This window comes from Phocoena sinus, chromosome 14 (assembly GCF_008692025.1).
Source record: "Phocoena sinus isolate mPhoSin1 chromosome 14, mPhoSin1.pri, whole genome shotgun sequence".
Taxonomy (NCBI): Eukaryota; Metazoa; Chordata; class Mammalia; order Artiodactyla; family Phocoenidae; genus Phocoena; species Phocoena sinus.
In genome coordinates this window covers 16224716-16250578 of record NC_045776.1, presented here as the reverse complement: position 1 = coordinate 16250578, position 25863 = coordinate 16224716, and the positions used below count along the sequence as shown (strand labels likewise).

At 46.9% G+C, this 25863-nt stretch overlaps 1 protein-coding gene across 8 annotated transcripts in view; it reads left to right on the top strand.

Annotated features, from left to right (window-relative positions):
* Positions 1–24504, top strand: part of NEDD4L (NEDD4 like E3 ubiquitin protein ligase) — a 338971-nt gene extending 314467 nt beyond the window's left edge. For all 8 annotated transcript variants that reach the window (XM_032654296.1, XM_032654293.1, XM_032654292.1 and 5 more), the window contains 7 exons: positions 7084–7157; positions 9274–9334; positions 10839–10898; positions 12383–12490; positions 14087–14183; positions 14966–15038; positions 19581–24504. In XM_032654296.1, coding sequence (XP_032510187.1) covers positions 7084–7157; positions 9274–9334; positions 10839–10898; positions 12383–12490; positions 14087–14183; positions 14966–15038; positions 19581–19683 — 576 coding nt within the window. In that variant the 3' untranslated portion in view covers positions 19684–24504. The remainder of the gene's footprint in view (positions 1–7083; positions 7158–9273; positions 9335–10838; positions 10899–12382; positions 12491–14086; positions 14184–14965; positions 15039–19580) is intronic.
* The last annotated feature ends 1359 nt before the right edge of the window (positions 24505–25863 follow it).

Genomic DNA, 25863 nt, shown 5'->3' with positions numbered 1-25863 from the left:
ATTTCCCACTTTATCACTGTCAAGATAAAGACCCAAGTCCTTAATTTGCCTCATGAAGTCCTGCGTGGCTGGGCCCTGCCTGTTCATCTCCAGGTGCATTTTGCATCAGTGCTGCCCCTCATGCTTTCTGGGTCTGGTCCCACGAGACTGCTTGCACACACCAAGCTCCTTCTTGCCGCAGGACCTTTGCACATGCCATTCCTTCAGTGGGGAACACACTCCCATCGTCAGTTCAGACAAAGCTAGCTCTGACCCAGGACCACAGTACTTCAGAGTATCTTCCGTGTCTCCCTATGGCAGGTACCATAAGTGACTTTGCATGTATTTGTATGGTTATGTGTTTAGTATCTCTCTCTCTCCCGTCAGACTCAGTCTCGGTGATGGCTGCCCTGGGTCTGCCTTTTGCTCACCATTGTGCACTCACCATCTGGCAGTGCCTGGTACAGGGTAGACACTCAAAATAGAGGTGTTGAACCAAAAATGTGGACGTCAGCCAGAGGCCTGTGCAGGCCTCCCCCTCCCCCAGCCCTCTGCAAAACTGCTGACCGTGCATTGCCATTTTCTAACCCAAGAGGAAGCCCACGCCTCCTTGTGCAAAAAGATAAAGTCATTTCTTCACTAGAGTGAAGTTACCACAGAAGTGAAATGTGCGTGCAATCGGCCTTCCTTAGTGCTTTTAGGCGCTCTTTTTCTCATTCCATGATTAGAAATACCAGGCCATGACGTTCGGTGGCAGCTGTCACTTCATGTAATGAAATTGCAGCTGTTGCCTCTGTTTTCCAGTCTGCTTTTTTTCTGGTTGGTGAGAATCCGCAGCTGCTGGTTTCTGGGGCCGACTGACAATGTTTCAGATGAACAAACTTCAATATTTGAACAGTCGTCGTATGCCAGCCAGAAAGAATCAACCATACACTCACGTACAGCCCTGCACGCGCATGCCCCACCAGGAGGAGACATCCTTTTAGAGCCGCGCCAAGCAGAAGTTCTTGACTGCAGTCAGCAGAGCGGCGCCTGATTTGGTTGCTTTGAAGAGGCGCTAGCGGTGTGGACTTCCAAGAAGCTGTGCAGTAGGGCGGGGAAGAGAATGGGCAGCAGCCTGTCGGAAAATTCTTGAGGACCTGGCCTGAGTTGGGTGAAGGCATATGCATTCTCAACTGGGGAGACGATACCGCTAGGGGGCAAAAACTGGACAACTTTTTGTCTTGGAGGACAGGAAGTCTCAGCCATTACAATGGCCTGTGGTCCTCCAAGGGGGCCACAGAACATAACACGGTGCACCGTGGGTCTCTTTGGTAAGATTGCGTGGGAGGGAAGGGGCAACTGGGGGGTCTAAAAAGGCTCCTGGGGGGTAATTAATGGGGAAAAAGGCTGAGTTGGGGAGAGGGATAAGGGAAGAGGCAGAAACTGGAAGTAGGAAGGAGAGAGAGGTGAGAGGCAGAGCGAGGTCGTGGCTGGAGCTGGACAGAACCAGACCAAGACCCCAGTGAGGAGGTAGTTCCTCAAAGACCAGGTGAAGGCAGTGGGGCTGGTGGCAGCTGCAGGAAGCATGAAAGCAGAAAGGTGGGCCGGCCGCTGGGAGAGGCTGGGGAGGATGAGGACAGCGCCCAGTAACACGAGCAGAAGCAGTCAGGCCTTCCTCTGCCTGGGTCCAGGATACCCGATTTGACCTAGACAGTTTCTTGGTGGACTCCTCAGACATTTGTCATAAAGCATCTGAGGAAGATCGGGGAGGTGTGTGTGAATCTGAAGTTGTCACTTGCCACAGAAGAGGGGTCCAGTTCTGTGAGAGGTGCATCCCGGAGCTTCCTCTGATCTTTGTGGTCTTTACGAAGAAGAGAGAGGAGTTCATACTTGGGCCAGGAGACTGCAAGAAAGTGCAGTTTTTTTCTACGAGCACTTATTAACCCCCTTCTGTGTGCCAGGCACTGGGTTAGTGTCTTCATGTTGGGTCCTTGAGGAAGGAGTTCAGACACAAGACAAGAACTATATTTAAAAAGTGGAATTTGGGACTTCCCTGGTAGCACAGTGGTTAAGGGTCCGCCTGCCAGTGCAGGGGACACAGGTTCAATCCCTGGTCCAGGAAGGTCCCACATGCCGCGGAGTAGCTATGCCCGTGTGGCACAACTACTGAAGCCTGCGCACCTCAGAGCCCACGCTCCACAACTACTGAGCCTGCACTCTAGGGCCTGCGTGCCGCAACTACTGAGCCCACGTTCTGCAGCTACTGAAGCCCTGAAGCACTCCTAGAGCCTGTGCTCTGCAACAAGAGAAGCCACCGCAATGAGAAGCCCGCGCACCGCAACAAAGAGTAGCCCCCGCTCGCCGCAACTAGAGAAAGCCTGCATGCAGCAACGAAGACCCAACGCAGCCAAAAAAAAATTTAAAAAGTGGAATTTGAACAGCAGCCCACAAGTGGTGTGTGAGGAGAGGGAGATGGGGGTGGAACACCAGCGGAAGCCTGACTGAGAGGCCCCTAGGGCTTGGGGAGGATTTCCTCTAAGGGAGCAGCTTAGGGAGCAGGCCTGGAGGCCCCCTTCCCTGCCTACCCGGAGAAACCATGTGACCCACGGCTGCCCCAGCCGTCGATTCCTTACTCAGCACAGAGAGTATGGTCCGGTCTTGTTATTTTTTCTTTTTTTCTTTCAAAAACAATTTTATTTATCTGATTGCAAAATATTAATCTTAGTAATAAAAATAAAGTCAGTACAATAAACACATATTAAAGTCACTCATAGTTCCTACCACCTAGAGAAAAATCACAAGTAAAATTTTGATTTGTATCTTCCAGAATGATTCTCTGTAAACACACACACAAGGTTTTATCTTTTTAACAGAAATGGAATTGTACAGTGTATACAGTTTTAACTTAATATATTGTAGGTACCTTTCCATGTCAGTAAATACCATTTTAATGGCTACACCGAATTCCGTTTCACAGACTGTACCTTTTTTAACCGTGCCCTCGTGGTCGGCATCTGGGCTATCTCAGTATTTCACTCTGTAAACAGTACGATGAGTATAATCCTGGAATGTACGTTTTGTACACTTGACCAATTTCTTTCTCTTGGTATAAGTCCTAAGAGAGAAATTATTAGGAAGAGGCATATATGCACATTAAAATCTTGACTCCTGTTGCCAAATTATCTTTTCAAAAGGTTGAACCAGTTAGATCCTCACCACCAGCACTGATAAGAACCGTTTCTCTACGCTCAGCAGTGCTGGCTGATTCTGCCAGTTTTCATCACTAGGGGCTGCTTTTGGAGGCGCCAGAAGTGTTTTTCTCCTTTCCCCTCCCCACCCTGTCTCATCTGTGGTTGACCCTCTCATTCAGTAGCTCTGGAAACTGCAGCTCCCAGAAAACATTCTGTTCTAGCACAGCTGAACTGTACTGAAAGCCTCTCAAAATCCAGAACCGGGCTTGGATTTATTAACTTGTCAGTTGGTGTGGATCTGATAGAAAAATCTCATCATGGAAGGGAACGGCAAGACAATCTTCGAGGAATAAACGGGGGGAGAAAGAAAAACTGTCTTATTAAAAAATATTACAAAAGTGTAAATGAATACTGACTACAGACCCCCAGATAATCGACTACAAAAGTGTAAATGAGTACTGCTTACAGACTTCCAAATAAATGTCAAAGAACTAAAGATGTTTTACTATAAGAGACCTCCCATCCCACTCCCTAAGTGGAACTGTTTAATATCTTCAAAAAAGTGCCACGACCTGCGCAGGACAGGAGCAGGTCACCACGGGGGGCAACTGGATGGAATGGAAGACAGCAGCCGGAAGGGGGCACCCGGCAGGAGGGAAAGATTTGAAGAAGAGTAAAAATATAGTAGCAATTAAAGTCCGTACTGCATTTGCAAATATTTTCTCCCATTCTGAGGGTTGTCTTCTTGTCTTGTTTATGGTTTCCTTTGCTGTGCAAAAGCTTTTAAGTTTCATTAGGTCCCATTTGTTTATTTTTGTTTTTATTTCCATTCCTCTAGGAGGTGAGTCAAAAAGGATCTTGCTGTGATTTATGTCATAGAGTGTTCTGCCTATGTTTTGCTCTAAGAGTTTTATCGTGTCTGGCCTTACATTTAGGTCTTTAATCCATTTTGAGTTTATTTTTGTGTATGGTGTTAGGAAGTGTTCCAATTTCATTCTTTTACATGTAGCTGTCCAGTTTTCCCAGCACCACTTATTGAAGAGGCTGTATTTTCTCCATTGTATATTCTCGCCTCCTTTATCAAAGATAAGGTGACCATGTGTGCGTGGGTTTATCTCTGGGCTTTCTATCCTGTTCCATTGATCTATATTTCTGTTTTTGTGCCAGTACCATACTGTCTTGATTACCATTGCTTTGTAGTATAGTCTGAAGTCAGGGAACCTGATTCCTCCAGCTCCGTTTTTCTTTCTCAAGATTGCTTTGGCTCTCCGGGGTCTTTTGTGTTTCCATACAAATTGTGAAATTTTTTGTTCTAGTTCTGTGGAAAATGCCAGTGGTACTTTGATAGGGATTCCATTGAATCTGTAGATTGCTTTGGATAGTATAGTCATTTTCACAATGTTGATTCTTCCAATCCAAGAACATGGTATATCTCTCCGTTTGTATCATCTTTCTTTCATCAGTGTCTTATAGTTTTCTGCAGACAGGTCTTTTGTCTCCTTAGGTAGGTTTATCCCTGGGTATTTTATTCTTTTTGTTGCAGTGGTAAATGGGAGTATTTCCTTAATTTCTCTTTCGTATTTTTTGTCATTACTGTATAAGAATGCTAGAGATTTCTGTGCATTAATTTTGTATCCTGCTACTTTACCAAATTCATTGATTAGCTCTAGTAGTCTTCTGGTAGCACCTTTAGGATTCTCTATGTATAGTATCATGTCATCTGCAAACAGTAACAGTTTTATGTCTTTTCTGATTTGGATTTCTTTTATTTCTTTTTCTTCTCTGATTGCTGTGGCTGAAACTTCCAAAACTATGTTGAATAATAGTGGTGAGAGTGGACAACCTTGTCTTGCTCCTGATCTTAGAGGGAATGGTTTCAGTTTTTCACCATTGAGAATGATGTTGCCAGTGGGTTTGTCATATGTGGCCTTTATTATGTTGAGGTAGGTTCCCTCCATGCCTCCTTCCTGGCATATACCCTGAGAAAACCATAATTCAAAAAGAGCCATGTACCACAATGTTCATTGCAGCACTATTTACAATAGTCAGGACATGGAGGCAACCTTAATATCCATTGACAGATGAATGGATAAAGAAGATGTGGCACATATATACAATGGAATATTACTCAGCCATAAAAAGAAACTAAATTGAGTTATTTGTAGTGAGGTGGATGGACCTAGCGTCTGTCATACAGAGTGAAGTACATCAGAAAGAGAAAAACAAACATCATATGCTAACACATATATATGGCATCTAAAAAAAGAAATTGGTTCTGAAGAACCTTAGGGCAGGACAGGAATAAAGACGCAGACATAGAGAATGGACTTGAGGACACGGGGAGGGGGAAGGGTAAGCTGGGACGAAGTGAGAGAGTAGCATTGACATATTACACTACCAAATGTAAAACCGATAGCTAGTGGGAAACAGCTGCATAGCACAGGGAGATCAGCTTGGTGCTTTATGACCACCTAGAGGAGTGGGATAGGGAGGGTGGGAGGGAGATGCAAGAGGGAGGGGATATGCGGATATATGTATACATACAGCTGATTCACTTTGTTGTACAGCAGAAATTAACACAACATTGTAAAGCAACTATACTCCAATAAAGATGTTAAAAAATAAAAAAATAAAGTCCGTACTGCAGACAGTAAAAACGTTGAATTGATGTTGTGGAAAGTGGAGCTCAGTCACGTGGGAGGGAAACGAGATCCCTTCCCGAATAACAAAAAAAAAAAGGACAGAGAAGAAAATATGAAGGGCCGAGACAGAGGATCAGTGGGCTTTGATTGAAAAGGCTGTCTCCATGTGAAAAGGAACAGTAATCAAGTGCATCATCAGAGAAAACGTTCGGAGAGGAACAGGATCTGATACTGAGGCCAGAGAGGCCATCTGTCCCGCGCGTGTGTGGCAGGGCTGGGGAGGGGTCCCTGAAAAGGGACCTCTGCCAAAGCAGGAGATCTGTTGCAGGTTTGAATCTGTGTCCCTTGTGATGGATGCAGCCTGGATGCTTACTCTGGAGAACCCTCTCCCTCAGGCTTGGCTTGGCTTCCTCTCAGATGTAGCTGGGTGGATGTGGGAAAAAAGACCACAAGGAATCCCACCAGAACACACATGTGGTTACCTTTGAATAGGGGAGCTGTGAGTGGTATTTTTTTCCTTTTTATTTCCCTGGAATATCCATGAGAGTAAACATTTTATTTGTTAGGTCAGTAGGCCTCTTCCTTCCCTTCCCTTCCCTTTTGCTACTTATTGCTTTATACACTTTGATGTTAAGCCAGGGCTGGCTCAGAGCAGAGGAGAAGGCTGTGCCTCGAGTTCAGCTGCTTTGCTCTTTTCACTCCTGGCTCACTCTGAGGTGGGGGGGGGCTTTCGGGGCTGATGAGCCAGGAGGTGGTGTCTGGATGCACATCAAAGCCTGAGGTTCCCAGGGGTGGCAGGTGAATCCATCCCTCAGCCTGACTTTCTCAGCATCTTTCTTTTTTTAAGTCCCTGTGTTTTGCTCCTTTGAAAGAAATTCCACATATCTTTTTTTTATGGCTATAAAATCTAATTTTCAGCAACAAATCTGGATCTCTGCAGTCTTGATGGTTGTATCCTATCTTTTCTGTTAAAGATAATTACATTTCTTGATAAGTCAATAGCAGATGGAAAAATTGTTGTTCTCCGTTGTTGCTAATGTATGAAGAATAATTAAAACTCATAAATAACCATAAAATAATTTGCCTTCAATGATAACATCTTTAAGTGTGTAGCATTTTAACAATTTAAAAGCCTCATTAGACATTCTCTTGGACACAGAGCCCATCTGCTGGGAAAGAGTTCTGAATAAATTTTACTTATCTTCCTTTTACAGTAAGACGTTATTACTCAGTGATGATATGCACAGTAACTTCATGATGGTGATGTTGTTCTATCTTTGTAATTACAGACATATCAAGTGGATCTGAAGCCCAATGGGTCAGAAATAATGGTAACAAATGAAAACAAAAGGGAATACATTGAGTACGTACACACTTACTTACAGCCTTTTCTTTTATTAAACTGAACAGCATGTTCGGTTGCCGTCCTTTGCCAGAACAGTTCGTGCAGATTATGGACACACTTTTAACAGTATGAGTTCCTTTCAGGCTTGGCCTAATAGGAAGCTGAATTATGGGATGCAAAGTTTGACTTGCGTCATGACTTTCGTGTTGCTGCCATACAGAGGAGCAGTGGGAGGAGAGAAAGGGGCCACTGTTGAGTAACTTGGCAAATACTCTGGGAGCCTGTGGGCATCTCGTCTAAAATTGAGGATTACAACAATGGAGCAGTGGGGTAAAATTGGGAACAACCAAAGAGAACATAGTCCATCTCTCTCCTGACCTCTTTTCCGTAATGAAAATGTAGGAGAAGAGTTAAAATGGATATGGAGAATTCAGCACATGGACACATGAAGAATTGTTCCTGCTGTTTGTAATTTTCTTAATCTCAGCGTCCTTTGGTGGGACAAAATGTTGAGCCCCTTGGAAATCTAGCTGTTGGGTAACCCTAGGGGTCTGTACTGGTCAGAAGGTACAGTTGGACAGCTTACATTTTCTCCTTTGGTGTATACGTATGCCTCGAGCTCACCGTTCTGGTATCTTCCAAGGATTGCCAGGTTGCCCTTGCTAGCCCTCAAACAGGATCGAGGTCAGCGTTAACGGTGGTTGGCTCCCGGATCCTAGTTTCTGCTCATCTAGTGGGTTACAGCCATGGCCTGGGCTCCTTGTTTGCATTCAGAACTCCATTTCAACAAGCCGGGTTCCGTCCTCTCTCATCATAGTTGATCACAGGACTTGAATTCAGAGAATTGGCTGAGGATCTTAGCATCCTTCCTTAGCATCTGCCAAAAAAAAACAAAAAACCTACTCTCCTCTCTAATCAGGCGTCTCTACTTAGAGACCCTGACAAAGCGTGGACTTCTCCACTTGCAAGTTGAAAGCTTGCTACACTTAATCAAAAACTAGAAGTAAGATACTACATTTCTTGCCTGTTCACCTCAATTGGCGCTTGTGCTGAGCTTGGACAGTCTCAGCAAGCAGACGACGTCCTGACGGGCACCGTTGTCTTCATTCAGAAAGTGTAGACTTCGAATAGATTTTTAACAACACCCCAGGGTGACTGGGTTTGAAAGACTGAGTATTTGCACCTTGTGATACACGTTGTACGTCGTTCTTTGCAGTTAATTCTTTTAGGTTTCAAATTGCGGGGCGCCTCCACTAGCTTCACTGCAAAAAGGGGATAGAAATCCCCGGCTGCTCCCTGCCACCCGTATCCTCTGGTGCAAGTAGGCTGTCGGGCTGGTGAGTGCAGCACAGCCAGTAAAACCTGATATCCTGAGCAGTGAGTGGGCAGCAGGCTGGTCCTCGAGGGCCGTTGCCATGGTGCCACCTCGAATGTGAGAGCCCTTCACGACGGGGTCCTTGTGCTATTTCGTGACAGAATGCCTTAGGTGGAATCCAGAGTGGATTCGCCTGGCAGTAAATTCTGCTGTACACTAAATGTTGTCACGGGGAATGTGGTTTCAGTGGCTGTCCGTGACTCAGAGATTTTACCGTTAATCCTCCAAGTGTTGGTATAAGAGTATTCGTGGTAACGTACTGATAAATTATATGTCATCCTTGAAAATCAGTACGTTGAATACTAGAATGAATTATCATATGATAAAATACGTTGTAGTGGGTATTCCCCTTAAAAATATGTACATGTTTGTACATAAATGTGGGTGTGTACATATGTGTGTGTGTGCGCACGCATTATGCCCATATACATATGTGTTCAAACCCCATTTTCCCTTTTTCTCCAAACAGTCACGTTTATAAAGCAGCTTTGAAAAACGAAGCCTCGATCTGGGGGGAATAAAGAAATCAGTCTTTCTTCTGAAATCCTCAGTGAGATTTTAGGTTCCACATGTGCTCATTATTCTCGAAAGAGTCCATGAACGAGCAGCGTGTACCACAGCATATACCCTCCTTCTCCTTGGCCGCCGTCGGGCTTTTCTCCCCGCCCCGCTTAACGAGAAGCAGTCGCGGCTGGGGGGAAAGAACTGCACACCAGTGATGAGCAACATGGTTAAGGGCTGTCCGTTTTCCTCCCACAGCCTAGTCATCCAGTGGAGATTCGTGAACAGGGTCCAAAAGCAAATGAACGCCTTCTTGGAGGTAAGTCGTGTTCTCCGGGAGTCTTGCCTGTGCCTTTAGGTTGAAAGAGGACGGGTCTCCTCCTTGGGGGGCAAGGAGGGTATTAGACGCGATCACACCCCCAGAGACAGGCGTGGGTGTGGGACCCAGGGCAGGGACGTCAGGCCTGCGCTGCCGACAGCATCTCCAGTCTCCAGGGCAGGAGCGTTGAGCCACTGCGCTGCCACCTTTTCGTCTGTTTTTTTTTGGTCAGTGTTTTCCGGCTTTGCTGCTCTTCTGTTTTAATTTGCCTTAACTGTTTTGAAAGAGAAATCTTTACAGACTTGACCCAGAAGGGCAGGTTCCCCCACAGAGGCTAGAACCATCATCCTGCAGCTTTTGGTGGTCCCCGGGGAAGGCTGGGAGCATCTCTGCCTTTTGCTGCAGTGACGGGTTCTAAGAAATGCGAGGACTCGGGACAGTTTCCAGTCACGCCATGCCTCCGTGATAATGCCTTCCGCCTCATTGGTTGAACTTCTTTTTCTTTTTTCTTTTTTTTTAAATCCCCTGCCCTTTCCTCGTGGCTATCTGAATAATTCCTCACCTTATTAAAGTGTGAAGTGGTTACTACTCAGACCCAAGTATTTAATGTCAGTGATACTCCCAGGCCCCTGAGGAGGGAGGCCCCTCGCAGAGAATAGGGGCTTCCTCGTTTTAAAAACCGGCTCCCTTTGACCCAAAGCGCAATTCCTTTTTAAATCCTGATAATGGATATTAGTTACTTAAAGCGAACAAGTCCCAGCTGCACATTACAAGAACCGATCGATGCAGGGCTCTCGCTGGGCGATGCTCTCTTAAGTTCACCCCAGTTCAGTTACCTGCTCGTGGTGAATATAGCGCCAGCCCAGGCAGAACACTCAGAAAAACTCCAGGACTTAGGGTGAAACGTGTGAGTTAGAGGCGCCGGAGAACAGCAGGGTTCATGCTGTATTTACACGAGAAACCTACCCGGCCCTGTCCCAGGTGATCACACTTTCAGAAACTGGCCACACGCGAGGCCCAGCGACACGGAGCGTCCGTCCTAGGTCACTGACTAGTCAGTGGTGCCTAGCCTGGGGACCGGGGCAGGCTGTCTGTGCTCCCTGGCTCCTTTCCACCCATCACACCGCCTCCTCTCGTATTTCATCTTTGCCTTATTTTTAAATGGTCCGCTTGCGCGTCTGTGGCCTGTGCCTTTGAGAACACCCTGACTCACAGCAACGTGTCATAAGTGGCTTTTGGAATCCGCCTGCCTGCAGCAACCCATATTTTTATAACATTTCAAAAATTACTCAAGTACCTGGATCTTCTGGAGTTTACTGCTTTTTAAACTTTCATTTTGTGACTCTGCTGTTTTTATCTGAACTAAAATTACTGCATACTGTCATATAAATCGTCAGTGAACGGTGTATTTTTCCTGGCTAACCAAAATAAGCTTGTTTATCCTGTAAAATTTGTCTCTTTCGAGGAAAAAGGTGTTGAGCGTGCTTTTCTTTTTTTCTTTCAGGGATTCACGGAACTGCTTCCTATTGATTTGATTAAAATTTTTGATGAAAATGAACTGGAGGTTTGTACTGTAAACATTTTCTGTAAAGGAGATTTTTTTAAAGTATCTCATTACTTCCCAACTTGGTATTTTAGTATTCTCTGATCCATAATGTCCTAGCGAGTAAGCTTAGGTGAATTCTCCTGCGGGTCTCTTAGGGGCTTGCTTGTTTGCCGATCAGGGACCAGGGGATAGCAGAAATAGTCACCTGTAGCTTCCTTGCCCGGGAGAGGGCAGATCAGGGACGCAGCAGACAGGGGGAGGCTCGCTGAGCTGGGTTCACAGCCTGGAGCTGCGGTGGCAGCACCCTGCTCCCAGGGTGGGGCTGGCTGAGGACCCCGGTCCTCCACGCACCCACCGTGGCAGCCGAGTGGGGACTCGGCCAGGGGGTGGGCGACCCCGAGGGGCTGTAGAGCAGGGGGCTCCGTGAAATCGAAGTGGAAGACCCTGAACTCCGTGCTGCGGAGTGAAAGCCCGGCAGAGGCAAGAAGGTAGTGGCAGGAGGTGGTTTCATGGTAGCTGGTGCCAGCTTCTTTGTGTCGGTGTGGATGAGAACTTGGAACCTGAAAAGCAAAGGAGTCTCTCCGCCTTATGTTGAGAGAAACAGGAGGAGGAAGGCTTTGTCTGCTGAGAGGCTGTTGACAGGACTCCGGCCATTTGTCCAGTGACGTGTCTCCCGTAGACTGGCTTTTGTTCTTTTACCTTAAAATGGAAACATCCAGATAGATGATGTCACAGACATCACGTAGAGGAAGCCCTTTGTTTGGCAGGTGGGGCGACTGAGGCAGGGAGAGGTTAATGACCTCACAGGGTCTTGTCACAGTCAGGCCCATGAACCCGGTTTTCAGGCCTCTGGATTCGTTCTTTTTCCACTGTACGCTGGCACCTCTGCGGGAGTACCATTCCTTCGTTAGGAGGGTTAGGTGATAAGAAAAGTGGACCCAAGACTGGTGAGTCAGAGCTGCGATTATAGCGCTAGGACAGGTCTGCAGCCGTGGGCCACCAGGCAGGTGAGGTGATTGCCCTCACCTGGTGGATCGGTCCGGGAAGATGAGTTCTTGCTGTCATAAAGCACTAATTCTACTGTGGGTGGGGAGGTTATTTTCAACTGTTGAGACAGATAACCTCTCAGAAGAGGAAACAGCCAGGGTAACGAAAGAGCAGATGTAAATGGAGCGTAAGAAAATCCACGAGCACCGAGCTGCGATTTGAGGGGCGGGGAAGGTGATTGATTGGGACTTCTAATTTCCAGCATGAAACGTGGTGGCCTGTACAAGCTTTAGAGTCGGGTCTCCCTCGTTACCCCTCAGTCTCTGATCTGCAGGGGCAGGTAGGATGTGGAAGACGTATTCCCCTGCATTTGTTTTTATGGGTCGCTGGCTTATCTTGCTTTGCACGTGACGTGATGCCGGCACTGAGAAGAGGCCTTTTCTCCGGTGTATTTCTTCGGCTTTCACGGTGTGCCCTGTTTACCTCTGGGTAAATCTGGTCCATCTCCCTCCCAGTTGCTGATGTGCGGCCTTGGCGACGTGGATGTGAACGACTGGCGACAACATTCTATTTACAAGAACGGCTACTGCCCGAACCACCCTGTGATTCAGTGGTTCTGGAAGGTAAGGCCAGAGTCCGGGTCCTGTGCTGTCTTCCCGTGGTCTTGCTGCTGCATTTGGGGCTGTGTTGGTACCTGGCCTCCTGGGGGAGAGAAGAGGCCCGCCGAGCCAGAAGCAGCCCTCACCGCTGCTTTTCTGTAACTGTGGTGGATGGCTGTCTTGAATAGGCTACACTGTCTTCCTCGACCGCCTATTAAAGTGCTTTTGTTTGAGGAAACCACTGAGTAGGACGATCCTGAAAGACAGATAATTGGATTCAACAATTAGAACTAGTCCTCCAGAGTGGGAATAGGAATGGGAGGCTTCTCAGGGCAAAAGCATGCTTTGGGGCTGACTTTTCCAAGATGCCGTGTTGGTTTCAAAAACCATTCTCCCAACTTTTTTTGTTAATTCCAACAAACATTTTGATCTTTACATCTTTCAATCAAAGATGCAAATGAAATCTGATTTACTCTCTAAAGACCAGTGTTTACATCCTTTTCATTGCAGAAGAGAAGTGAAATAGTAACGAGCGGGTCCAAAGGAGGGCAGTAAACTGACTTTGAAAGAACAATTACAGGGGAAAAAGCGCTGATTATTTACTTACAGAAATAAGAAATCATTGACCTTGTCTTAACTTCTAAATGTCTATTATTAATAATATTCCAAGTGCAGCAGAGAAGCAGAGAGAAAAGGAAGTAAAGCAGAATCTTCAGATCCTAACATCTTAGTCCAAGTTTCACTCAGCCTTGATTTTGGATATATTTTTTTTAATATCAGTTCAAGTAACTTTACCAGTGAAGCCAACTCGATTCTTAGAATAATTCAGATATGTAAGATACACAGATTATTTCAGAAGCCTAGCCTGGCCTCTGTTTTTCTTTCTTTTTCTAAAATGTTGTCTTTAGAGAATTTAGCTACAGTCAAATATCCTGCCTCATAACCTGGGTTCCCCCTCTCAAACCGTGTGTATTTCTAACTGGCTCAGGGGGACCGTCAGGCCTCACATACAGAAACATGAGCCCGGTGCCATCAACAAGTGTGCTTTTTTTTTTAGTTGACTTTTGGCTGTGTTGGGTCTTCCTTGCTATGCGCGGGCTTTTCTCTAGCTGCGGCGAGTGGGGGCTCCTCTTCGTTGCGGTGCACGGGCCTCTCATTGCAGTGGCTTCTCGTTGCGGAGCACGGGCTCTAGGCGCACGGGCTTCAGTAGTTGTGGCACGCAGGCTCTCTAAAGCACAGGCTCAGTAGTTGTGACACATGGGCTTAGTTGCTCCGCGGCATGTGGGATCTTCCCGGACCAGGGATTGAACCCGTGTCCCCTGCATTATTAGCAGGCAGATTCTTAACCACTGCGCCACCAGGGAAGTCCCAAGTGTGCTTTTTTTTTTTAACCACTTATTTTGACCAGTTGGCAGAAGAAGAAAGAGACATTGTGATCACTCAGTCTGAGGTTGCAGAGGCTGGTATTGTGATGTCCATAAAAAAAAAAAAAAAAGTTTGCAGAGTCAACTGTCTAGGTCTCCCACTGCACTATAAATAAGATGACGTTTTGCCCACCTGCACGGCAGCAGACGTGCCTCGTGTTACATGAGCGTAATGACCTTCTGCCTCCGTTCATAGGCTGTGCTGCTGATGGACGCTGAAAAGCGTATCCGGTTACTCCAGTTTGTCACAGGAACGTCCCGAGTCCCTATGAATGGATTTGCCGAACTTTACGGTGAGCAGGGTACCATTAGACTTCGTCCTCCCACCGTGAGTCTCTACCCAGACATCAGCTGTGACCCCAGAAGACTCTGCCTCCTGGGCTTCTAGCCATGTGGGTTTCGCCTGGACCCAACAGACATACGTCACGGAAAGAGATGGGGCAGCATGCCATCACCTCAGCTGTCTGTGCAGTTACCTGTATATAAAAGCAGGGGGTTGTTTTTGTTTTTATACAGAGAGCCATAAGATTGGTCTCTTTTTTCTTTCTCTTTTGTTTTCTGGTATATATTCAAAAAACAACTAGATTTTGCAGAATCATCCACGTGGTTGTAAACTGAGCATTGAAAGCACTCCTCCCCTCCACGAGGCAGAATTCTTCAGGGCTCACTATAGATGAGAAAGTCACGCTCTGCTCGACATATAAAGGTCATCACGGTTCAGTTTTTCCCCCGGAAGTAGTTTTAGATTTAAACTTCCAGGGCTGGGTTGAAAGGCTGTGGTTGTCTGCACATCCTTACGTTATTGTGTCGGCTCTGTTCAGCTTGGTGCGATTCCATTCTGATGGCGACACGGAGTCTGTGTCCTGAGGTCGTGCAGACCCTTTGCGTCCCCCCCGTCCCCCCCACCCCCCGTTGTTAAGTACTGACTGTGACGTCCCAGCCACAGAGGGTGTCCCAAGGCTCACCCCCAGGCCCGCCCTGCCCACCCCTCCCTTTCCTTCAGCCCCTCCTTCGTCTTGTTCTACTGCCTTGAGCACTCTTAGCATTTCTTTTTCTTCCTTTTTCTTTCGTCTAGGTTCCAATGGTCCTCAGCTGTTTACAATAGAGCAATGGGGAAGTCCTGAAAAACTGCCCAGAGCTCACACATGGTGAGTGACGGAAAACCACACAGTTGTTGACAGACAGTATTTTAAAACACTTAGCTGTGGATGATGCTGGGCTATAGAGCGCTACTTTCCCTGACCATTCAGCATTTAGCGTATGAACTGTCAGTGATACAGGCAAAAATACAGATCGTACAGGGATGCTGGATTTGAATGGGCCCGGTTTTTTTGATAGGTGAAGGGTTAAATCCCCGTTCCTGCTTCCTGAGGGGAGTTCCTCCTCCAAACCCCGTCCTTCCCTAATTATTCTGGGAAGCAGAGAGTTCACTATATATTCCCCCTATGTGGATACGACCGCTCCCAGCCTCTGAACAGATTTGAGTTTTTACCCCAACCTTAAATGGTTTAGAACCATGGATGAAATTCCCTTTGACAACAGTTTTTAAAAGGCCTCCCGTGGCCATCCAGAACCCATAAGTCTGAGATTTAGCAGCGTGCGTGTGGCCAGAGGAGTGTCGGAGGTCCGACCAAGGACCCCTGCTCGGGGAGGCACGTGCAGGGCGCGGCTGCACTCCGAAGGCCTCCGGGTGCAGGGCTGGAAGGAGGCCTTCTTGGAGGGAAACCCCAGGAGTTTCGTGAAACCCAGCATAGAGATGACCTCAGGAGCTCTCCTGGAGCTCCTGTCACTCGGGCTCCCGTGTCCCCGGGGTTGGTCACCCCACAGGATTTGATTTCTTGCTCTTAGGAAGCAGGTGGAGGGGGAGCCCTGTGGCTGGTCAGCACCCAGCATCCTCCTTTCCCGCGGGAACTGGGGCTGCCGGGGCCGCTCAGCACAGCTAGGAGAGAGGCCTCATCAAGGTGCGTCTGTGGAAAATGGGCTGTGAAAGGCCTTTTGCTTCTCTTTGACTCCCTCGTCTCGCCGGAAAGCACGTTTTTCCCCATTTCTGCCATTCGTAGGACTCTGAGTGGAACGGATGCGGTCCCTGCCCGCTGGCACTGGGAGAGCGGGCTGGTTCTCGCTACAACTGGCCGATCGCCAGAGCAGGCAGTGTCCCTTGATCCTCTGCCTTTATTCTTGGGGTAGAACGTTTTGGCCGTGGAGCTTTTGTTCCAAACGATAATCAGTCAGGTGTAGCTTTCCGGGCTCAGTAGCCTTCATTTGAAAGGCAGCCAGCACTGAACCGAGCCCCAGCACTGGCGGGATGGGGGGCAGCGCTCCCGAACTCAGCTGGAGGCACAGCTGCCTCACTGGGTGCGGCTGTCCTGCATGGGTCAGACCCTCAACCTTGCTGGCAGCCTGAAGTACACTGTTAGCATTCCTGTGGGCTGTTGGGAAGCTTCCTCGTGATCCCGTAGCGCACAGGCTCCCAGATCCTGTGATTTGAACTCGGGTCTGCCACGATTCCGATCCCCTGACCACTTCAGTTAAGCTACTGCCTCTGTGATACGGTTCACTTCCTTTCCAGACTCTTCAAAGAGAACCGAGTAATTGAGTGTTCATCCCATGACCCTCTGTGGCCCTATAGACAGATATCTTGCTGTTGGATTCTTCTTCTATTTCGGAGTTCACGTGCTGAGCCACCACTAAAATACGGGGCTGCCCAGATAAGACCCTGAACTCAGCGGTTCTCAACCTTGGCTACACGTTGGAACCACCTAGAAAGCATTAAAAAAAAAAATACTGGTGCCGGGGTGGGTCCCACTTCCAGAGATTTGGACCTAGTTGGCCTGGTGTGTGATCTGGGCTGTGGGGTTTTCAGAGCTGCCCAGGCGGTTGGTGAGGAGAGCTAGGGTGTAGAATCATTGCTCTTCGTTAAGCAGCACAGAGGGGGAAAGCAACCCCGCCAGCTCTTACCAAAGCCTGGCTTCTTCTCTGTGTGTCACAGGATTAAAGCATTCAAGGAGTTTTTCCTTCAATGATACTCTCCCCCGACCAAGAGGAGAGCGCTAGTTCTACTGAAGCCACACTGGCTGGTGGGGTGGGACTTACTCTGTTTTCCCTGCTGTGGCTTCCCTTCCATCCAGCCCCGCCTCCCGCTGTAACGTAGGAAACGGGCGCTTTGCTGGCTGCTTCACAGCGACAGCCGTGTATGTGGCGAAATAAAACCTAGCCACACGTATGTTTAATCTCTTCCATGTTTTATGAAAATATAAAATACACAATTAAGCTTCAAAATTAAAACCTGATTTACTAGGAGAGCAAGGGCTGGTGGAGCTGCTTCTCTCTGAGCTTTCGTGAAACTCTCAGATGTAACTGCTGAGTGTCTCAACATTAAAGGGCTTCACTCCTCTGTTCTGTCAAAGGTCACTGCTGAGATATCTAAAATTCCGCTTTACTAAGAATCACAGACCCACCTAAAAATAATCTCCTTTGGCCCACACGACGAGGCTGAAGCCACTGAGGTTCATGAGGTCACACAGCTAGTTGGTGGCAGGCCAGCCCTGTCTCCTGACGTCAGAAGTAACGGGAACACTTGTTAAGCACTCCTGTGTTCCAGGCATCGTCCTAAGCCCTTCGTGTATATTAACCCGTAGCATCGTCACGACGACTCTAAAAGGTGGGTCGTATTACTGCCCTCTCCTTACAGATGAAGAAACTGAGACACAGAGCGCTAACATAATTCCAAACCTCAGCTCTTAACATTCCCGTTTGCCTCTCTCTCTCTCTCTCTCTCCCCATTACTCCAGTATTTCTCAAACTTGAATAATGTATGGACCTTTTTTAAAGGGAAAAAATGGCCACAGATCCTTGAAACCCCACAGGGATTGCAGGCCCTGGACTGTGAAACACCGACTTAAAATCAAGACGACAGCCACCTCTTCTCTTAAGTATACCCTGCAGAAGTGGAATTCTGTCTCTGTCACTGGTGAAATTGATGTTTGAAATCATTATCATGATGAAAACCCAAAATTGAAAACTTTTTAGACTTACGCCTTCAGGATTCCTGGGTTTCTGAGGCTCTGCTTTGAGAGGCACAGTGTTCGGCTCTGCTGTGTCTTTTGATGTTTGGTGACTGACTGTTAAAAAAAAAAAAAAATCTCAGAGCTCAGTGTGTCTTATTAAATACTTTAGGGGTTGTTAAAGGGCCCACCATGGACACGTGTCCGTTTCTTGTTGCTGCTGATAATCATTAGCTTTTAAAACATAAGAAGCTGTTCTGCTCGTGCCTGGAAACCTGTGTCAGTGCCAGGAGCGAGCACTGAGGCAGCAGAAGCAGATCTGGGCTTTGGAGCCAGCCTGGGGCTGAATCCTGGCTCTACCACTTACTGTGTGTGACCTTGGGCAAGTTACCCAACCTCTCTGTGCCTCGAATTCCTTCTCTATAAATAGGGATGAGGCAGTACCTACCTTACAGGCTGGTTGCTGGGATTCACTGAGGTGATAGATGAAAAGTCCTTAATGGTTCTAGCACGGGGCAAATGCTCTACAAATGTTAGCTCTTACTAAAGCATCATGAACGAAGGCACGTGTGTGTGTGCGTGTGGCTATCGTCATGACAGGTGCCCGCCAGCAGCCCACCTGCACGGGCACCAGTTCTGTGTCCGGGGCTCTAGCTCCTCATGCCCAGTGGGGGCCAGCAGTGAATGGTGTGGGAGTGATGGCAATGGTCGCTGGCTCTGGGGCTTGCTGTGTGCCAGACCCCCTTTATATGTTCTGATCTGACCCTCCCAGCACTCTGCAGCAGTCTCCCCATTTCACAGAAGAGCAGACAGATTTAGGGACGGAGGCGACTTGTCTGAGGTCACACAGCTGGCCAGTGGCAGAGACAGACTTTGAACTCAGTCCCGTGGACAAGTGCAGTCCTTTGCTCACAGAGGTCACGTGTCTGTATGGAGACCTCACTGTCACCGAGGTGACTTGTAACACCCCTGCCAAAGCCTCAAGGTGTGTAGGGGCTTCTTGTAAGTGAGGCTTTTCACTCCACGTGTTGATGACTTGCCTGACTTTGGTTAGAGGGTAGCTCAGTGTTGGGGTCCCAGGGCTGCAGGCAGCCTGGGTTCTGGTCTCGCATCTGCGGTGCTGTCAGGGGTGAGACCTGGGGCATACTGACCCACCGCTGGGCTCCGGGACCCACATCTGCAGGACTGAGAAAACGTAACGTGCCTCACAGGGCTGCGCTAAAAACAAAGCGATATGCTACGTGGAGAAGCGCTGGGGCTTCCTAAAATAGCGTTGAATGAAGGAGAGCGTTAAAAACAGATGCAGCCTCAGTTCATCCCGCTGCGGAAGTTCCTTGTGTTTCAAGGGTTTTGACATCTCTGTGTGTATGTCAGTTACGTTGCCTGTCTTGTCTCCCTTCCTGGCAGGGTTTTCCAGGATCCACGTTTGGTCCCAGTAGAGAGGGTTCACGGACGATCAGAAAATTCCTTTCTCTTCCCCCGTAGGTTACTGTAGCATGTTTGGTGTGGGCAGTGTCATCGCTGGAATTTACTTTTCGATAATCAGAAATATTTTTGCGAGTTGAGACTTTGACATCCTCTTGCTGGAACACCAAGTGCCCCCTTAGCCAGATCTAGGAAGTGCTGCGGTAACTAAAGGGCAGTGATGATGGCTTTTTACCTACGCTTCCTTGTTAACTTTTGCAGCTTTAATCGCCTTGACTTACCTCCATATGAAACCTTTGAAGATTTACGAGAGAAGCTTCTCATGGCTGTGGAAAATGCCCAAGGATTCGAGGGGGTGGATTAAGTGCCCCCTGCCTCGGGGGGGTTGTTCTTCACGCAAGTCCTGCTTGCACTTTTGCATTCGCCTAAGACTCTGCAGAGATGCTGGCAGAGAGCAGCGCACGGCGCGGACTCCTGGAGCAGAGCCTTCGCCCGCGACTTGCCCACGCGCCAACATGGGAACCCAGTCCCAGGTCGCGTTCCTGCATTTTCCACCACAAATTACCAACTGGTTGATGTGTATACTAATTACATTTTAGGAGGACTTATTCTATTTATGTTGTGCCTCTGTAGGCCAAGCCCTTAATAAATATTTTACATACTTTATAATGACAGCGAATGGAATTAATCACTCTACAGGTATAGTATTACAACTCATGTTTACTTTTTAAAATGATTTAGACCGATTTGCAGATTTTATTTCACTACAATTAAAGATGTCTCATGTACTTGGAAAAGTGAGCATATTATTTTTTTGTATTTGAATTTCACGCCAGGTTTAATGTCAGTGCCATTTTTAAAGTTCTTGGACAGCCCCACGCCCTACCTGATTAGCATTGGAAGAATGACTTTTGTCCAAAAGCCTTCTACAGACAAATACTTGGAGAGAATTTAAACCATAACATTAGGCATCGTGACGATTTTTTCCATGCTCAGAATGAAAACAAACTGGATAATTACGTTTTCTGTACCAATTTAGCGTAATAGCTGCAGGCTGAGAGAACTGTAACATAGCATGACAAACTTTGTGTTGACTTGAAGGAATCACACCATTATTCCTTAGAGGTAATTACGTGTGCTAGAACACACTTGAGGCAGGGTCGGACTATCGTTTCTCGTAAGAGAAGTTATTTACTTAACCCTTCCTGCTGCTGTACAGTCCTTCTTCTGTCATGTCTTCCTCTTTGCTGTTCTCAGTAGAGACACTTGAACGAAACTTGGCACTGCGCGATTTGAAACTGTGGGAACCAGGCCTGTGCAGTCTCCTGTTTGTACACGTTTGCTGACGGTAGCTAAATAACCAACTTTTGTTCTAACCGCGCCAATTCTGAAGGCACTTTATGTACGACATGGAGGTCACATCTGGTTCCTGGGGGGGTTTTGTCATGAGCATTGACTGTGATGCTGATTTCTTCCCTCTGCACACGCCTTTCCGGTGCAATAGCTATCAATTGTGAAGCTGGCTGCTGGTGTATAAAGCCTGGCTGTAAAGCTCAGCCTACAGACCTGTCCTCACCAATCGTTTTGTGATTTCTGTGCCACTGCAAAGATTCATAGACAGTTAATCTAACCGGGTTTTGTTCCCAGTGACATGTTGCATGCTTCCATACCGTGTACTGCCCAAGTTGTGTCCGTTGCGTGCTGGACTAGAAGTGCGAGAGAAGGCTTGATCTGATCCCCTGACGTCCGGCTCTTCAGCTGGTCCTGGCGGGGATGGAGGGTTCTGTGGGATTCGATTCTTGGCCGCTTCTGAGTCCTTGTTGCAGAATTCTGTCATGTTTTGAGAGAACGCCTGAGGCAGGGCGGGAGCCCAGCAATCCTGCTGTCCTTCCTAACCTGTGTTGTCCTAGACCCGTGGTGGCAGTCAGGGGACACTAGCCGTCTCACCTCTTGCCAGTTGTAGATAAGACAATAAAATCGTGGTTTCAGGGCCTCCATTTAGGATCTTTTAGCGTTACAAACTCAATTTACCCCGGCTCTGGGTGGCTCGTGGGAAGCCACGAATGTTTGTGCTTGTCAGGGAGTTTTCTGAAGAGGCGCAGAGGCCTGCGTGTCTAAAAGAAGGTGGATTTCTACAGAGCTGAGGATTGTTCCCTTTCCGTATTGATTTTTAAAAATCCAGTAGTGATCAGAAAACCTAGATATTGAGTAATTCGAAAAAACGATATTGTTCATTATTTTTACCTATTGGTGGGATTCTTTTCCCATCACTCAATGTAACAGATGTCTCAGTGGCAAACCTCCCCCTTCTTGTAGCCCCTCAAGTCCAGACTCGGCTTTCTTTTTATGACTTATGCCAAAGCCTGGGAGAGCAGTATGCTTGGATGGGTTCTGAGAATGAGTGTGTAATTTATAGGGGGAGAAATCCAACGATTCTTGTCTAAGAACTGGGATTCTTCTGTCTTTTTGTAAACTGTATATTCCAAAAACTCAGAATGTTCACTAAATGCAAATTAGGCAAAGTATTGAAAATAAGAAAGAAAACCCATCCTAAGATAATTTCTGTGCCAAGGACAGACAAGAATTACCGAAATAGACCCCCATGAATACTTGAAAGGCAGTAACTGCGAATGACAATCCAGCTCATCTATCCCTTAGTATCTGATTTCAGTGACAGCTTAAAAGTGCCGGGTCTAGAGTTTGTTTGGGGGTTTTGGTTTTCTTTTTTTTTAATCCAAATAACGTTCCCTGGCTCTCGTCAATTCTCAGCGTTTCACTCTTTGTCTAAAACAGTCACCCATCTTGTTTTCTCTCAACCCTGATGACCACTCTCCATCACCTTCGCGACGTAACCACAGAAGGCAGTAAGGAAAATGCACTGCATGGGGGCAGGCTGCCGGGCGGTCCCTTGGGCCTCTGCCTGCTCCGGTCAGCGGGCCTGGGGGACGACGGCAGGACGGCGGTGTCACCTCATCTGGTCCTTAGCAGCCCAGGGTCTCTTAGAGCTTCTGCTTTCTTAGAAGTTACCTGAATCTAGCTTCTTCAGTTCGCTGAAACAGAGTCGTTATGGGCCATTTTGCCTTGAAGTTAAGAAGTGCGTGCCAGGGTTTACATACATATCGCATGTTAAACATCGGTTACCACAGCCACCTGTAAAGTCCTGGGTATTTCTATTTCTGACTCTTGTCAGCCTAAAGATGAATTTGGAAAGTCCACCCAGTGGGCTTAGCTTCAGAGAGTGTGCCGCTTTTCTACCTGCTGCCTCTGGAACAGGAAGCAGCGAGGCATTCGTCTCAGTGCTCTATCTTTTTTCCTGAAATACTTGCCATTATTTCCCAAAGGCCCATTGGTAGCTAACGTCAGATACTCCCTAAGGTCAGATGACAGATGCTTAAAGCAACCTGACATGGATTATTCCTCCCACATAAGGATGCAGTGACAGATTCTGAGAGAAACGGTTTGCAAAATGTTTGAACCACTTTCTACATCTCACATTGTTAAACAGAACAGTTAGATTTGCTGCATATGAACTTGCTCTTCAAGAGAACCAGTTTGGAACTGGCAAGACCACACAGCAGTGGTACATGTTGTCTAACAGTTACTAGTTGTTCCACACGTGACTCCAGTATTTCCCTAGCTCTTGTAGCTCACCTCCGAAATCACAGACTCTATGAAGAGAGCCTGGGTTGATCAATTCTCAAGCCCCTACCCAGGCCCTGTGCTAGCGCTTCTCTTTGTTTGCTCTTTCCTCCTCACCCTGACTCTGCACCCCTGTACTGACTCTGGTGTCATTTTCTGCCTTGCCAGTAGGGGGCACTGCTGTGCAGGGTAATTGCCTGGCCTGCTCCCTTCCTGACCCCCCAGGAGGTCCTGCACTACCTCCGTCTTATTCAGACTTCAGGGTACATCTTGATAAGTCAAGTCAAAACTGCCAATTTTAGGGCTGAGATGTGTTTTTTTAAAAATCCTTATAGACTCCACTTTGTACTTTAGATTTTGAAACTGGGCAGAAAATGTGACGTACTTTGGACCACTTTTTTTAATTTATCGAAGCCTTAATGAACAGTGTATATACATTTGCATACACACACACCCCGACCCAAAAGTGTTTTCAGTGCGTCGGAGACAAAGCTGTAGCATTAGGACGTGAGCTGGTATGTTTCATAGAAAAGGAGAGCTTTCCGTTGGTATGGAATTTTCCAAGAAAATCTCTCATTAGACCGCCCCCCTTCGTCAAAGGTGTTAGGTGCAGAGCAACGCATGTTTAAGATGCATGTCTTTGTGTTGGTTGGTTTTGTGTTTGTATGAGTAATGATAGAATATAACAACATTAGCGACAGACCTCTGTGTACTACCTTCTCAACCTGTATCAGTGCATCGTAAGCCTTCTCATGACCATGACCCTGTGTCCACACATCTGTGCTCCTACATAAACCAGTCTGCCCCTCTTTCTCAGACTAATTTCACCTAGATTGTCACGGTTTCCTTCATGTTAACTTTGCATATCTTTGTGCTTCCTTCACTACTACGTATGTAATATATATACGTACATATGCTGTCCAAATATACCTTTACATATTTGTATAGCATTTTTACACCTACCTTGAGGAATCTGGTTTCGAAAGGGAGTGAGAGTTTAGTCCCTTCTACAGTTTTCTCCAAGCTGTGTCCTGAGAATTCTGACCCTCAGAGCCTGAGAGCACCCCAGGAAGATGATATAATATGCCGTCATCTCTTAACTCAGCACCTATTATCAAAGGAAACATGAAAAAACAGTGACTTTTAAGGTGAAAAACAGTTTCAAGCATTCCAAATGAATTCTCAATGTTTCATAACTTTTTATTATAAACACACCTCCTAAATAAAGCCAAGTACCATTTGATACAGTGATTAAAAAGCAAACAACTTGGAAATTTTTTAACAGACAACGTATGGATAAATGCTCATTTTCACAATCAGAATAGCTGTAAAATACGGTTGAATTTGATACAGACAGAAAACGTTTAGTTGAAGGACAAATCCTTTTTGCTTTTCGTTTTTCTTGGGAGATCTAAAGAGAAATTGTGGATTGTTTTCCTGACAGCAAAAGAGTAATGTGACAAAATGAAGTCATTGTAAAGAAGTGATGCAACTTGTCAAATATTTAATAAAGAATTATGGAAGCTGGAACTTTTTCTACATCAAGTATTACGGGTTGTCTGATTTAAAGCTTCTTTGTGAGCGCATCGCCTTGATTGTCTCGGGGAGGTTATTTAAATGCCTGCAGATTTATAGACAGTATGTTCACTTCCTTAATCTCCCTAGAAGTTCCACATCTTTAAAAACATCATTAAAGGCTGCCCAGAACACATGGCTTGAGCTTAATGGGATGCACCTCTATTATTAGCCATGTCTTTTTATTAAATTTGAGAATTAATGACTTGATGGATTACCCAAGTGGTAATATAAAGTCCATTCCTGGAAAGGCATATTTCACCTCTAGTTCTCATCTGACTAACCCTCAATTTTTATGTCAGTTAATGAGACTCAGTAATGAAGCTCAAGGTGGTTCTCAGAAGGGAGATGCTATCAAAATCCAGATCTCATGTCAATTCCCTGATAAAACACGCAAACTCCTCAAATTTGTTTTCCCTTTTTCTCTAGTGCCTAAGCCTCCTCTCGATGGCCTTAACTTGCCCCCTCCGGGACTGCCAGGAGGTAACATCCAAATCAGGACATAATTGCACCCTGGTTTCTTGCTACTTGTCTCTTTCAGTCAGCTGTAGATGGTATCTTGCTGGAAAGGTATCGACAGCCTTCTGAGTTCCTGCGGCTTCCTCCAGCCTTACAGGAACAGACAAGGAAGGTACCGACAGATAGAGCCACTCTGAACTTTGTATACGCTCACAGAGAAAAACACAAATGGTGAGATACATGAAATAGGAATAAATCATCGTACATCAGTTACACAGTTGCTAAGTTAGTAAGCTCTTAACCTGCTCTGAAGTCCAAGAGTGATCTAGGCACTTCTGAAACTCTATAACGTCGCTGGTAAAAGTTGGTGGTGAGCATGGGTACCCAGGGCTTCTCATCGCTGTGGTTGGCTCTGGGGAGCCACGTTCAAAGGGGTCTCTGGACATAAGAGGGCAGCTGCCACTTTCCCACCCCTTTGGTGCGCCCTCATCTGGGAGACAACACTTCTCAAAACTGAGTTTCCAGAGGACTCGGGCTGTGGGAGGTCTAAGCAAGTTTTTATAGGACTTAAATTGGACAGGAAAACAAAATGATGGTGACTTCTAATAAGACCCAATACAGAACCCTTCATAAGTGGGCTGCAGGACCCTGGCCCCAACTCGGGACACCCACTGGTGGGGACTGAGAAGGGGAGAACCAAGATTCCTTTGTAGGGCTGACCTCAGGCCCAGCCTGAGGAAAAGGTGAGTCAGTCCAGTCAGCCTGTCACCTTCCTGCTCAGCCCCTTTGTAGCACCCCAGCTTCTCCCCAGCCAGTGTCCCCAGGCTGTGCCTCCTTCCCTTTCCCTACGAATCCCACATCCATCCTAGCA